This window comes from Chelmon rostratus, chromosome 8 (assembly GCF_017976325.1).
Source record: "Chelmon rostratus isolate fCheRos1 chromosome 8, fCheRos1.pri, whole genome shotgun sequence".
NCBI classification, from domain to species: Eukaryota; Metazoa; Chordata; class Actinopteri; order Chaetodontiformes; family Chaetodontidae; genus Chelmon; species Chelmon rostratus.
This window is the reverse complement of record NC_055665.1, coordinates 16,536,927-16,550,757: the sequence shown is the minus strand read 5'-3', so window position 1 is coordinate 16,550,757 and position 13,831 is coordinate 16,536,927. Positions and strand designations below refer to the sequence as shown.

Genomic DNA, 13,831 nt, shown 5'->3' with positions numbered 1-13,831 from the left:
TGGCTGGAATGTTTGAGACAGAGTTGGGGTACAATAGAATGAACTCATAATGTGTATGGGGGAAAAAATAGGCTCAATCTCCCAGCAAACACATAGGAACACATTTCATTTGTGTCCTGGATGGTTGATGTAAAAATATGGAGGCAGCATGTTGAGGGGGCCTCTAGGCTGCTGCTGCCGGTAGTGTAATTAAAACAGAGGGTTTATAAGGCACAGCCATCTGTATGTTTGGGAAACAGTCACCATAATACAACATTCCTTTAAAGCTTTCATCTTAACTTGCTTTACTTCTTTCTCACACATATACTAGTCGCTATAAGCAGCTGAGGGGATTGTAGGGTTCACAAATGCAAGTCAGCGTCTGACTTGAGTTGTGATATTGGCATTTACTTATAAAACACATAATGAACCAAAAGCTGTTCAAAGACGGTGGCACACATATCATTTCTAACATGCATGACCGTAGGATACATTTAAGGAAGTATCATAAAGCAGTCTCAATTATATTCAGGGATTTCATATTTAAAAACTGTATGAAACCATCTCTTAGCATCAGAGTGCTGATGATTTTTGCAATTATTTCTCCTAGTGAGTTTAATTCAGAACATGTGGTAACAACAACAGGGGTTTTGGAAAACTTGAGATCATTTCGTTTCACCGATTAGGTTAATTGGCCCATTTGCACCTCATTAAAGGAAAAAATAAAAATAGAATGATATGTATCAAAACTTTGTTTCCAAGTATTTAAACACTTCACACATTCATTTCTATTAATAGATCTTAGAGGGTGGGCAATGTGGGCAAAAACAGTCACAATATTCTCTGGAATTTTGATGATGTCGATAATCAATTCAGTCAGTTTTTTAAACTAATATTTTCTGCGGGCCTACAAAGCCTTACTCCTACATTTTCTTAATTCAGCTGGCTTTATTATCTGCACAACATACACCACCAGCTAGTTTGTTATGTTGAAAGGTATTTGCATAAAAGCATATGCAGTTGCAAATTTGAGTCAAATTCAAACAGAGCAGAAATTGTTGGCTTTCATTTTATAAGGCTTTTACTTTGAAGCAGCTGCTATACTGATTGATTGATGATTAACCACTGTGTTCTACATGCGTGACAACAGTTGTTCTTGATGAATAGAAAAACTGCAATAAAACTATGATATAATTATATAATTGCCCCCACCTTTGTGATGCTTTCATACAACCCTGTACATTTAGGGCTACATACAATAGACATAGATTTATCTGAATGCAAAACATGTCACACATGTGTGTATTGTGTGCACAGCACTGGACATAACCTATTTCACATTCTCAAAAGGCCAAAATGACAAATAAACTGTTACTATGGAGGTGCACAGTAAATAAATGAATAACTCAGGCAAGTGTGGTGTGTTCACTAACATGCCAAAAGTTTAGCTTTGTCCTGAAAACAATAAAAAAAAGGACTATAGTAGAAAATCTGTTTATACAATGAGCTCACCCAAAAAATATCCAAGGATGACCAAATTACCAGCCTTGAGGCCAGCAAGATAATGAGCTGTGGCATTACTGCGTCCCCCCCGTGAGACTTGCCCTGTCCAGGGACTCAGCTGGTGCAATTGTGGGTGACTGTGGCTGCACTGCTGCACACTCCACCCTTATTTTCCACCAGCAGAGTTTCTCAAGAGGAAGGGGAGTAATTTTTTTTTTAACTCATCAGAGACAATTCAAGCTGTACATCTTGTGTAAGAAAGACTATGACTGTGGTCTAAAGAGAAAGTGAGTCACAGAGGAATACTGTTGCCTATTCAATAATTCTAGTCGTCATGGAAACTGCAGAGCTGACGAAAAGTGTTAAATGACTCCAGGGGCTGTTAGTGACAAAATTAATTATGAGAGGAAATGCATCAGTACAGCTCAGACCTCATTTGACTGAAAACATCAGTCAGAAATGTCTTATTGATCTATTTATTCAGACATGTGGTAACTTCTGTCTGGGAAGCGTTTCCAAACCATCTAAGATTACAACAATGTTGCCCTTTTCAATGACACAGCAACATGAGCTCATTGTTCAGGCCAGTTCAAGTTCAGACCTGTTTATTAGCTGCTGTTACGAGCAAGGAGAATGCAAAGGAAGGTGTGAAAAGAACTGCAGCTATACCATAAAAAAGAGGAAGAGATCAGGGGTTAAAAGCTACCTCCCACGGGTCTGATTTTCATTTCATACAGCCAGTCTGGAAACGTGCAAGAAAACATGGCTCACAGAGATGAGTTGACACAAGATAAAATGCCCCTCTACCTTTGTCTGCTACTCACAAACCCTCTTTTTGTTTTGTGCTGTGACAGCATCTGGTTGAGATTAAATTCACAGAATCTGAGACAATATAGAGAATAACAAGTTTTGCCTCTTTGCTCCCCTCCTCTTATTGCTGGTTTCTCTTCCTGTTATTCTGTCTCTCCTGTGAGCCCTTTCCTGTCACCTGATGGTCAGAGATAGAGCATGGAAATATGGAAAAAGAGGTCAGGGGAATCAGTGAGGAATGTTCTGTTTTCCCTTCTGTCCACACATGTTTGTATTCATCATGTTTTGACAAAAAACACACCTTCTATTACTGACAAAATGAAACACAGCAAGATTTTATCAGTCACACGCCGGCTTTTATTTTGTCAGAATAAAAGCACATCACTACACACAAGCTGACCCTGCAAAACTGACACACGCGTCTCATTTTTTAAAGGTATCACATCCTGTCTCATTCATTCACACACTGAACCAGACCCTATGCAGCTACTGAAACTTGTTTACAGATGAAGTGGGCACTGCAAGTGCTTGCACACATCAAATAACTGCTTACTCACCAAGCCTATAAAAACAGGTCAGTGGGTGTACACATGGATACATTTCAGTGCTGCAGGCGCGTGTGCTCCACCAGGACAGTGCTAATGGCTGAGTCATGTTGACCCAGCGCTGAGGCAGAGACATGGAGCTGATGCAAAGACACAGTGCAGCAATGGGCAACTGTGATGTGGTGAAGCCGAGAAATCCCCAGCCACATTAGGTCGTTTACTCACACCATTAGACCTTCTGGTAAAACGGGGCTCACAGAGCACAGTGACACGTCCACGGGCCAAGCAGCAGGTATATGATGCTGAGGAGGGATCTGCAGCTAAAAGCAGCAGCAGTTCGACACAAACACCAATAAGACAGATCATGACAGCATGACTCAGCTGAGACACCGAGCAGACAAGCATATGGCAGAGGGAGAGTTGTGAAGTTGTGGTCTTGGGTGCGATGCTGATAGCGGTGTTACATTGGAGACGGGGAACGATGACTGGAATCTGAAGTGGTGTTTGGACTCGTGTGATTGTCAAGAGGGTTTGACTAAATGGGAGGATGATCTGAAGGAGATGGGCGCTAAATCTCCTTTGGCAATTTTTAAAGAGACTAGAAACCCACTGCTTCTTGAAGCTTTTATTAAAAACAGAGGCATATAAATAAAACATCTGTAGACACATTTACATTGAAGTTATATAAACTGACTTTCACTCTTTGTTGTCTTATTTATGACATATAAAAATCCACCCCTTCTGTGATGACTGACAGGCATTCCGACCATCTAGCAGTCACAAAAGTAGCAGCGAATGCGAAACATCACTCATCAGTGAGGAAGTTGATGAGGGCGGTCCTGGGGGAGAGGATGGCTCGCTTGATGTTGCGCTTGCCGAGAAGCTTCTCTCCGAGCGGGCTCTCCAGGACCAGCTGCTGCACCCGCTCCGAATCTTTGGTCACTTCCAGTGGCATAGTCACTGTCCCACAGGCCTTGTTGTTTATCTGAGGGGAGGAGTGAAGAGATAAATAGATTCACATGTTCCGTCAAATGTTCCCCTTTCAGAAATTCCTCATCTGAATGAAGTTCTGCCCTGTCGGGCTGTACCCAAAATCTTCCTGGTATAAAAGTCCCAAAAATACCAGACTCCACCTCTCCTTCCTCATATACAGACAACCCATAAAACACATAGTTAGTGTGTTTTAAGTGGGAAGGCCACTCAGTCTTGTGATGTTTAGAAGCAAGTGTATGTGTGCACACGGTGAATGTGATCATGTCTCTGGAAGTGGTTGGAAATTAATGGTGTGTGAGTAGAGAGTACTCTCTCTCTCTGTGTGTGTGTGTGTGTGTGTGTGTGTGTGTGTGTGTGTGTGTGTATGTGTGTGTGTTTGTTTGTCTGAGGCCACTCAGCCTTGGCCTCCCTTCTGGGACAAACCCAAGTACATGATTAGAGGACAGAGGGAGAGAGGTTGCCTCCACAGGGCCGAGGAAGCCCACAACAGAGAGCTCATTCTGAAGTAAAACCAACATCGTCATCATCGAGCACTGGGAGCTCAGATATATGTACTGTGTGTGTTTGTGTGTGTTCGGGGAGAGTGGGTGTGTGGGATTTAGGACTTTGTTGTATAAGAGACAAACAAGAGAAAAACAAGAATGCAGAAATGAAAATGTGTAAAGGAGTATTATTTTCACTCCCAGACAGAGCCATGAGTGCCGGCGCACGCACGAACACACACGTGCACACACACGCACGCACACACGTGCGGACGCACGCACACACGCACACACAACGTTTGTGTCATTTCTTGTCTCTCTGTCTGAGCACAATGGGGGAATCCAACTGGTGGAAGACAGGTGCTGTGAGTCACATGACTGCCTTTGCTGTCATCACGAATTGTGCAAGCGCGCGTGTGTGTGTGTGTGAGAGAGACAGAGGGGGGGTTAGTGGTTTCTCTCTGGGGATACAACCCTCTAGAAAGAAAACAGTCAGATAAAAGCAGTTTCAGCTTTTATCTTTTAACTCAGTAGATATTCAGGACACTCAAGACTGACGTGTATGTGTGTGTTCATGTGCCAGTGTTAGCGTGTGTGATGCTTGGATCTGATCCAGGTTGATTTTTTGAACCTTGCCATCACAGCTGGATATTCTCTCTGATTGTCTTTGAAAGTGCACACAGACACACACACACACACACACACACACTCATTCTCGATGATTGCATGCACTGCCAAGCTGAGGGCTTTCACCATTCATGTGATTGAGCTCACAGGCAGAAAAAAGGCACAAGAAATGAGAGTGAGAGCATAACAGTGAGTCAGGAATAACATGGTGTGTTCTGTTCCTGGCTTTTAATTATTGACCCACTTGTCTATTTAGCATAAAGCACACCACTTGACATGCAGACGCATAAACACACACACATATGCAGACATGCACACACACAGAGTAATCATAGGCTCTCTTTGAAAATTACAGACTATGAACATAATCATGGTCTTAAGACTTTGGGTTTTAGAGTTGAGAGTTTGAGTGAAAATGCTTGTGGATGCAAGAGCACACGTGTGCGTGTGTATAGCTATTAATAAATGTATGTATACACAATGAGCATGAGGCTGACGTTGAGTGAAATCTTTCATGTTCATACGGCAAAAAAAAAGAACAGCTTGGTTTTTAGCTTGACAACCTTGTTTTTCTAGTCTGGTTGAAAAAGTTTTATGAACTGAGGCAGAACTTTTGAATCATGTGGGCCTGTCCGTGTGATCCTACCAGTACAGACAGCTCCACAAAGTCAGGGGCATCAAGGTACTTGGGGTCCACTGTCGGCCAGGACTGTTGCAGGACGTCCCCTCCCTGCTTGAGGAGGGGGCTGAAGGGGTTTTTCACTTGGCAAAGACCTGGGAGAGATCCGGGAGGAAAGAATAAGAGAACAACACTGAAAATACCTACTGTAATAATCTTTTCGTGAAGCAAGTTTGTTTTCCTTTTTGTGGAGCACAAGTATCTTGATGAAGGGTCAAACAACACCCTACCAGCCTCTGTCCTGACTCTCATTTAAACCAGCAAGTGTGCATCCCCCCAGAGGCACAAGGGAAGGATGTGAACTTCCTCCAGCCTGAGCCATGTGTGTGAATTACAAACAATGCGCGATGGTGAAAAGCACAACGTGACAGAGTGCAGCAGAGATCACATGTTCCTCTCTACACAACTGCTACGCACAATGTAGGCATGAACGAAATGCACACACACATCGCACCTCTTCCTCCCAGTGATCATCTGTCAGGGTTTCCTGACTGTGGCTATCAGCTGGACAATATGTTTGTTTTTCTCTGAACCTCTTTTCCCTCAGCTGTGCAAAGCTTGTGCATGTGTGTCATCGACAATAAGGGGATGTCCTCAAGGCCAGCGCAGGGGCAAACGTTCATAGGAGTCACGAAAAGTGACACTAGATTTTCCCTTGTATTGTTTGTTTTCTACACTTGGCCAACAGCTCTCAGCACCGCTTTCAGTTTCGGTTAATGGACAGCGAGTATATTTACAGCTGAACTGCTCTAAGGCTTGTGTAGGATGTATAACAGTATGACGGGTGTAAAAAAGTCTCAGATTGCTGATGATTACATCACTGCTGGGCGTGCACTGATATGAGACGAGCAGTGTCAACATCAAGCTTATCTGAGGCAACTTCCACTTACAAACATTAAAAATAATCTCACTTCACCACAAGCCTCACACACCTATGTCCTCATGTCAGTCCAAAATTTAATTCACCATAATAATATTGCCCTTTACTATAATAATGTAATTAATAATGTACATTTAGTGCAAGATGCCCCATCCCCACTGTAGTCATATGATGGGCAAACAGTCTACTTTTCATCCTGCCAACCATTTTGAGTCTAAATAATTTGCATGTCACCAACCTGCCCACATTTCAGACGCCAGGTGAGGGGCCATGGGTGCTGCCATCACAACCAGCGCAGCCAGAGCTTCCTCAAACTCCACACTGTGCTGCACCACCCTGACTGTTGCACTCTGAACACACACACACACACACACACACACACAGTGGTGAAAATGTGATTTGCAAACACTAACGACAAATGTGACATCCCTACTTAGAGGAAGGCACACTCACACTCAGTGTATTAGTGAGTCCCATCAGGCGAGAAATGGCTGCATTGAAAAGGAAGTCCTCTGTGAAGTGAGATGTCACCTAGAAATTTTTAAAAAGAAAACAACAACAACAAAAAAAAAAAACAGGTGATACAGGTAGTGAAAATTCTAAAGCCTGTTGCGTAAACTGGACACATGGATGCTTCCAGGTGGATTGACTGTGTCGAGGAATTTTTTGAGTCTCCCTCTAAAGAGTTATTAGAAAACAATGACGGCCCCACAGAGGAGCCTCCTCCCTTATCACCATGTGTGCCAGCTAAAGGCACACAGCGTGACAACATTCCCCTGCTTAGCTTTCTGGGAAGAAGAACCGATTTGGGAAGGGCCTTAGGGAGGAGGAGGTCGATCACCGAGGCTTTTCTGAGGGACGGATCAAAGGACAGCCTTGGCTTTGGGGGCTTATGGCAAACAGCCTGAGGTCCTTTAAAAGCACCAGCCCTGAGGGGTGGAGAGAGAGAATCAAACCTGGCAGCCAAAGGAGGCTATTTATAAAGTGTGAAAGGAGACGGAGTGGATTTAAAATCAATTTCCATCCCTTCCGTCCTTTACTCTTTACTCTGGGGGTTTCAGGTTACAGTGGATGAAAAGGGAGGAACTCAGGACTATGTACTGTTGGGCTGTGTAATGAGTGGATTATTACCTTGGACCATGCTTTCATACAGTACCTTGAAACTGAGTAACCTTGCCCTTAACAGCACAATCTATTGAGTATAAGTACTTACTGAAAGCTAAAGGAAATGAATTATGTGATACTGCACATTAAAAGCAACAACCACACATAATTGGTACAAGCAGGGAAACTAAATTCAAAACAGACTAATGTGACAAATGCAAAAGGGTCGTTCATCAATCTTATTGAGGGTGGAAGATGAATGCTGATTTGCATGGAAATGTTGAGATTTTGAATATGGGCCCATTACTGACCCCTACTGGTAATAACTGTTGCAATATCTAACATCACTGTGAGACATTTCAGCCATTTATTCAAGATCACTGCCAGTTTGAGGCTGTGGACTCTCTACCTCTTGAATAGCGTAGTTCTTGTTCCCCCAGATTTTCTTGGTCTCTGCCAGCTCTTTCTTTTTCAGCAGAGAGGGGTTGGGGACGTCTCCAAGTTCCCGAGCCCCCCTCAGCTTGGTCACCAGCTGCCAGAGGCGAGACTGCCATCGCAGAACCCCAGGGAGGGCGTCCGCTGAGGTGGTGGAGACACACAGGCACAGGGGAGAAGGGCGTATTGACATACTGTGGTAGAAACAGCTTTTCGTGGCATCGAGACAAAACTTACAAGACGAACATGCTAGTTTGATGCTCACTCTTGACATTCCAGAGGATGTCTTGTTCAGGCGGTGCGGCGTAAAGGATGTAGAGTCGAACTGTGTCCACGCCGTACTGCTGCACCACCTCTTGGGGGTCCAGACCGTTGTGTTTAGATTTGCTCATCTTCTCCCATGTCACCTCAATTTCCCCGCCGCCGCACGCCACTGGCTCCTTTCCTAGAAGAGACAGGAGTCAGAGGTCAGAGACAGCTGGAAGTGCAACACCCTTTACGTCATCTCCTTGGTTTTTTATAACGGCAAGAACTTACAATCCTCATTTTAATCTCACTGCGATTTCATTTGTATTATTTCCTGTTGGCTCCTGTTCAATCAGAATTAACAAGCAATTAGAAAGAAACATGCGTAAGGCCTAGTCAATCTGCGTCTATGACACCAGGATCAAGAGGAGTCCCTTTCTCTGTAAGCCTCCAGTATCTCCTATTTATCCCGTTACCAGGCAATAGCAAGAAGCTGAAAATCCTCAGGCTTGAAGCCAATTGCGAGAAATCTCTTAGGTCACTTCAAACGATGTCTTGTGATTTGAATTTTGTCAAGGGTAGCTGGTTAACTTGCTGGTCAATTGGGTAGAGCCATAAAGCACAACCAGAGACGGATTGCTGTTTCCAGCACAAAGTGGATGAGGTGGGATATTAACGTCACTACATAATACATTTAAAAAAAAAATGTTGTTCTGACTCCTTATTTGTTTTATCAGCAGCGGTTTTATCTGGCAGAGGCATGTGGAGGGAAGCCCTCCCAAGCCCTCTCCCATCTGTTACAGATGTGTCATACTGACAAGTACCGTGCAGATCCAGGTAGTGTGTACCTGTGAAGTCTATTTCTTCTCTCTTCAGGTACTGGCCGCTGTCTGCCAGCTTGAATGTCTGGCCCTTGATCAGACCCTGGACCAGCAGCTTCCAAAAAGGCTCCCTGAATGCCAGAAAGAATGGAGGTAAACTGACAGAAACACGTGTGCATACACAGCAAAAGCAGACAAAGCAGTGTGCACTGTACCTGTGAGCGACGAGGCCCTGGTTCTTGCAGAAGTGACAGAGGAAGCGAGCGTAGTACAAGTGCATGACAGCGTGCTCCTTCCCTCCGACGTACACGTCCACAGGCAGCCAGTGATCCGCTAGGTGGCGCTCAAAAGGCCTGGAGAGGGAGAGCGAGATCATAATGATGTCTCTGAAGTGTAAGGTGGTATGAAGAGATACGTTAATGATCAAGTCTCAGTGTGGGAGATCTTTAATGCTTAGTCTAAGCGGTCTTTTCTGGAGTTGAATGGTTTTTGCACGTTCCAGAGATCAAATGTCAAACGCTGTGTCAGTACTGTGACATCTTTTTTCTGTCCTTTGATTTTCTGTTGATATTTCATCTTCTTTCAATTATCCCTGTAAGAGTCCAGTGCTCCTTCCAACAACTCTGACTGAATAATGAAATGCACGCCTTCCTGTTTAGATATGTTTAGAACAGCAAATGTAAGCGCTTTGGTGACTTGGACATAGGGTTGCTATACAGCATTGGATTTCAAGCCTTTAATTAATGGCTTTATTTTTCTACAGTGTATTATTTGTTAATTTCATGATTCTTATCTGATTTTATTGTGGTGCATTTTATTGTACTTCATTATCTGGACATCCAATTGTGGTGCTGATATGTTTAATACAGATTCCCCTGTGTTAAGTTCTTTGTTACTTGGTAATGAAATGTGTTGTATAAATAAAGTTTCTTGTTAGCTCATTATTATTAGCATTAGATTACAGTAGAAAAGCAGGCTTTTGTCTGTATAATATGTCACAATGTGTCAGAAAACATTTGGTCACACAGCACTGGTTGATATGGGCTTTGCAAATATGCACACACTTTTCCTCTAGGGGGCAGGCTGAATCTGATACACAATGATCCAGGGATGAGGTGAACAGAAGCATCCTGAAGCCTCCTCCATCTCACTGGATTCACACTCACAAAAAAGTACTGAAGCAATATGTGTTTCAAATTCAGCTCAGAAGACTCTAAACTCAGCTTCTCATGTTGACTGTTGAGTGTTTGTGGAGAGAAGTCTATCTGAGATTAACTGAGACCATGCTGCTTCTTTCAGATTTGAACACGACAGCGGCATGTGGTTATCCTGACTGACATGATGGTCAGCAGAGGCAGGAATTCCACCTAATGATGCCTTTTAGAGCAGTCTGCTATCTCTGCGTGTCACCTTTCACACCAGTCATTACTCTCCTCCACACCTCTTTGGCTGATGGTGTCTCCGGATAATTGAACCAGGGAAAAAAGTTATGAACTCACAAGGCTGAAAATTATTTAGCCTGTTTGCTGGCATCAGCCCAGTGAGCTCTAATACATAAGTACACACACACACACACACACACACACACACACACTTTCATATAACACCCTCTTCTTCCTACTTTCAGCATCTCCTGCTCCCTATTTTCATCGTTTCCCCTGGTGCGCAGGAGGCTCAGCAGGCTAACTGAAATGCACAAATAGTGTAATTGCTTTTTCTGTTGTGCCATAATCTGTCCCGCTAAGAAAAGTGATGGGGAGAGACGTCCCCCGCCTCCCATTTAAAGCAGCTTTACAGCTAGGTCAGGGCACTGGGAAATTAATCTCTTTTGTTAAGCTCAGGGTATCGCCACCATCCCAGCAGGTGACAGCCATGGCTCCATAATCTCAATTGGCAGGGAATGCAACTTCCAGGTAAGTGTGTGTGTGCGAGAGAGAGAGAGAGAGAGAGAGAGAGTGTGACTGTGTAAAGAGAGTATACACGGACAGTATATGCCTGTTTGAACCGGGTAAGTGGAAGAGAGTGGGTGATCTTACAGTGAGCATAATTATGTGTTGGAGTATAACTTTCAAAAAGCGCATATAGAACAAAGTGTGAATATGAAAGTGCAATGTGTGTGAGGCAAGATAGAAAAATCAAGTTTCTATTTACACTTAGATTACATAGAGAAAGAGTTTATATATGTGTGTGTATGTATTTACGCATGTTTGTATATATAATTACATATGTATATATGTAAGTATATATGCATATATGTGTATGTACTGTACATAGAGACACTGGAGATACTCGTGCAGCTTTCTCTTCATTTCTAAATTTCCCTTTATTTTCATTTGAAAGAAAAGAGTGTAAATAAGACCTGTGCAATTTGTGCTAAAATCTGTCACAGTGTGAGAAAAAAAAAGATGCAAGAGGAAAAATAAAAATAATAGCTTCTGTGGCTTCACTGAGTCGAAAATTGTCAGGAAAGCAGCAAATTGAAGTCTCAGGAGGAGGCTGTTCATACCTGTCTGGGTTATGAGGGTCTGTGTATCTGAGGTAATACCAGGCAGAGTCCACAAATGTGTCCATGGTGTCAGTCTCCCTCCTCGCTGGGCCCTTACATCTGACAGAAGAGACAAAGAGAGTTGGCAAAGGTAGCATGAAATCAATATTAGGCTGACAAATTAGAAAGCGAACAAATGAATGATCCTTGTTTGTATGCTTAGTGAAATGGCACATTATGTGATTGTGTGTGTGAGAGAGAGCGAGAGGGAGAGAGAGAGTGTGTAGCTCCATCTGGTTGTGGGGGTCATGTCCCTGTAGAGAAGCACAGCTGAAGCCAGGCTGGCACCAGAGCTGTGTTCCTGTGCCCTGACTAACAGGCTGTGCTAACAGGGAACGAACTGGCAGGGCCGAACACATGATCATGTGTTTGTGTTGGAAATGCCACCTTGTGCCCCTCTCTTTCCAAGCCAAACAGCACTTGGGTACGTGATGCGAATCTGCCAACATCATTTTTACGGTGGAGGAGAGGACATCCGCAAAGACACGGGAAAAGAGAGCTTTTGAAAAGGGCTTTTTCTTCCAATTTGACTTAAAGCACTTAATGGAACAGTGAAAGCGTCTGCCTTTTACTTTATAATGAGTCTCAACAGAGTTAAAATCAGTGTGCCAGAAAGATAAACAGAAGCACAGCTCTAAGCTTTACTATGTGCAACAGAGCACGTATCATTCCCTGGACCTTATGGGATGTCTCTGTTTAGTCTACCTGTCTCTTTCTGTCTCACCGTCAAATTTGTTTATCTCACACTTGCTAAAATAGACATCGAACCCCTTCGACCACCAACCGTACTGGTCTACAATAAAGCTGCGATGATGAGGCAGGAGCTGAAGGTTGCCTAGCAACAAGACTAAGTTGTAGCAAGGTTAATATTTGGAAGCCAGGTGTTATTTCAAATGCTGAAATCCCAGCAATAAAGCCTTCCTTCACAAAAGAAACTAAATATAGAAACTTCACAAAATAGAGAAGGAAAATTATCACCAAAAAAATTCTGCTTGAACAAGTGAGATTTCTCACCTCCTCTTTCACACCAGACTGGCCAATCAGAGGCCAGATTGCGGTCATTTGACACACAGCTGGGATCAGCTACAGTCAGACTACTGAGGATCAGGTTGGACAACGCACAGACGTACTCTCTTTGGAGGTGGACCTTCTCTAAGCCATGGAAGGGGCCCAACAACAAAAGTCGGTAACTAAATCTGAAGCAACCTGTATGCACGAGTGTGTTAAGTGTGAGTGTGAGTTGTGTGTTTGCAGGATGAGCCAGAAAGAGCCAAAAGGCTCTCAAACAGATGAGGCAAGAGAGGCAGCTGCCCACTCCACAAAGGCTCTCCTCCCATGGAAAATAGCCCTCCATCTGCTGTGTGTCTGCGTGACAGCCTGCGATGTGTGTTGCAAGTGTGTGTGCTGGTCTCACTAGGTGGTCTCTCTTTACCTGTGAATTCATGGAACAACACACAATTGCACGCACACCTCTTCCTAGCCAGGCTAAGCTGAGGCAGGGCTCAGTTGGCAGGCCAATTTACAGCGCTGCAGAGGGTCGGGGGACGAGACGAGCACACAGGAAATGACTTCCTGAAGGACAAATAAAACCATCTCTCATCACCCAGCTCGTCTGTGCTCCTCTCAAACTTTAATTGGACATGGTCGACGAGTGGAGAGAACAAATTTCCACAGACACTTAACAACGGAGGGGAGATGGGAAGAGAGGAGATAACAGCGTCTTGGCGATTATAGCCATCAATCACCGCTGATGGGAGGAATTATAGTAGCTTTGTGGAAGTGAGTGAACACAATCTGATGACTTGTGCCATCTGCGACTGAGCGGGCCATTGTTTTAATCAACACGGTGCCATGGCGCCGATTAGTCTTATTCACTGGGGGATTCCCATGAAAGCGAGGCACTCTGGAGATGCTGGCTGAGTAGACATTCTGCATTCTTTTCAAGCACAGTCACTGCGATCCCCCCTCGCTGGTGAGCGTGTAATTACGCACAGAAGGTAAATGTGCATGCGTGTGTGTACAGTATTTGTGTACGTCTCTGGAGGCACAGCTGGCTTACGTAACCTCCATCATCATCTCATGCTGCTCCTGTCACAGATGCCACTCATTACATAACCCCATCAGAACTCGAGTATTAGTCACACAATTCACAGCTCACTCTTGGCGCTCTGTGTTCTTGTAA

At 43.9% G+C, this 13,831-nt stretch overlaps 1 protein-coding gene across 1 annotated transcript in view; it reads right to left on the bottom strand.

Annotated features, from left to right (window-relative positions):
- Positions 1-2,713: 2,713 nt before the first annotated feature.
- Positions 2,714-13,831, bottom strand: part of lars2 (leucyl-tRNA synthetase 2, mitochondrial) — a 30,679-nt gene continuing 19,561 nt past the window's right edge. The window contains exons 13-21 of the mRNA XM_041942246.1: positions 11,611-11,709; positions 9,320-9,457; positions 9,132-9,235; positions 8,303-8,482; positions 8,012-8,181; positions 6,952-7,029; positions 6,737-6,848; positions 5,586-5,713; positions 2,714-3,822 (exon numbers count right to left, since the gene is read on the bottom strand). Of these exons, the coding sequence (XP_041798180.1) occupies positions 3,643-3,822; positions 5,586-5,713; positions 6,737-6,848; positions 6,952-7,029; positions 8,012-8,181; positions 8,303-8,482; positions 9,132-9,235; positions 9,320-9,457; positions 11,611-11,709 (1,189 nt within the window). The 3' untranslated portion in view covers positions 2,714-3,642. The remainder of the gene's footprint in view (positions 3,823-5,585; positions 5,714-6,736; positions 6,849-6,951; positions 7,030-8,011; positions 8,182-8,302; positions 8,483-9,131; positions 9,236-9,319; positions 9,458-11,610; positions 11,710-13,831) is intronic.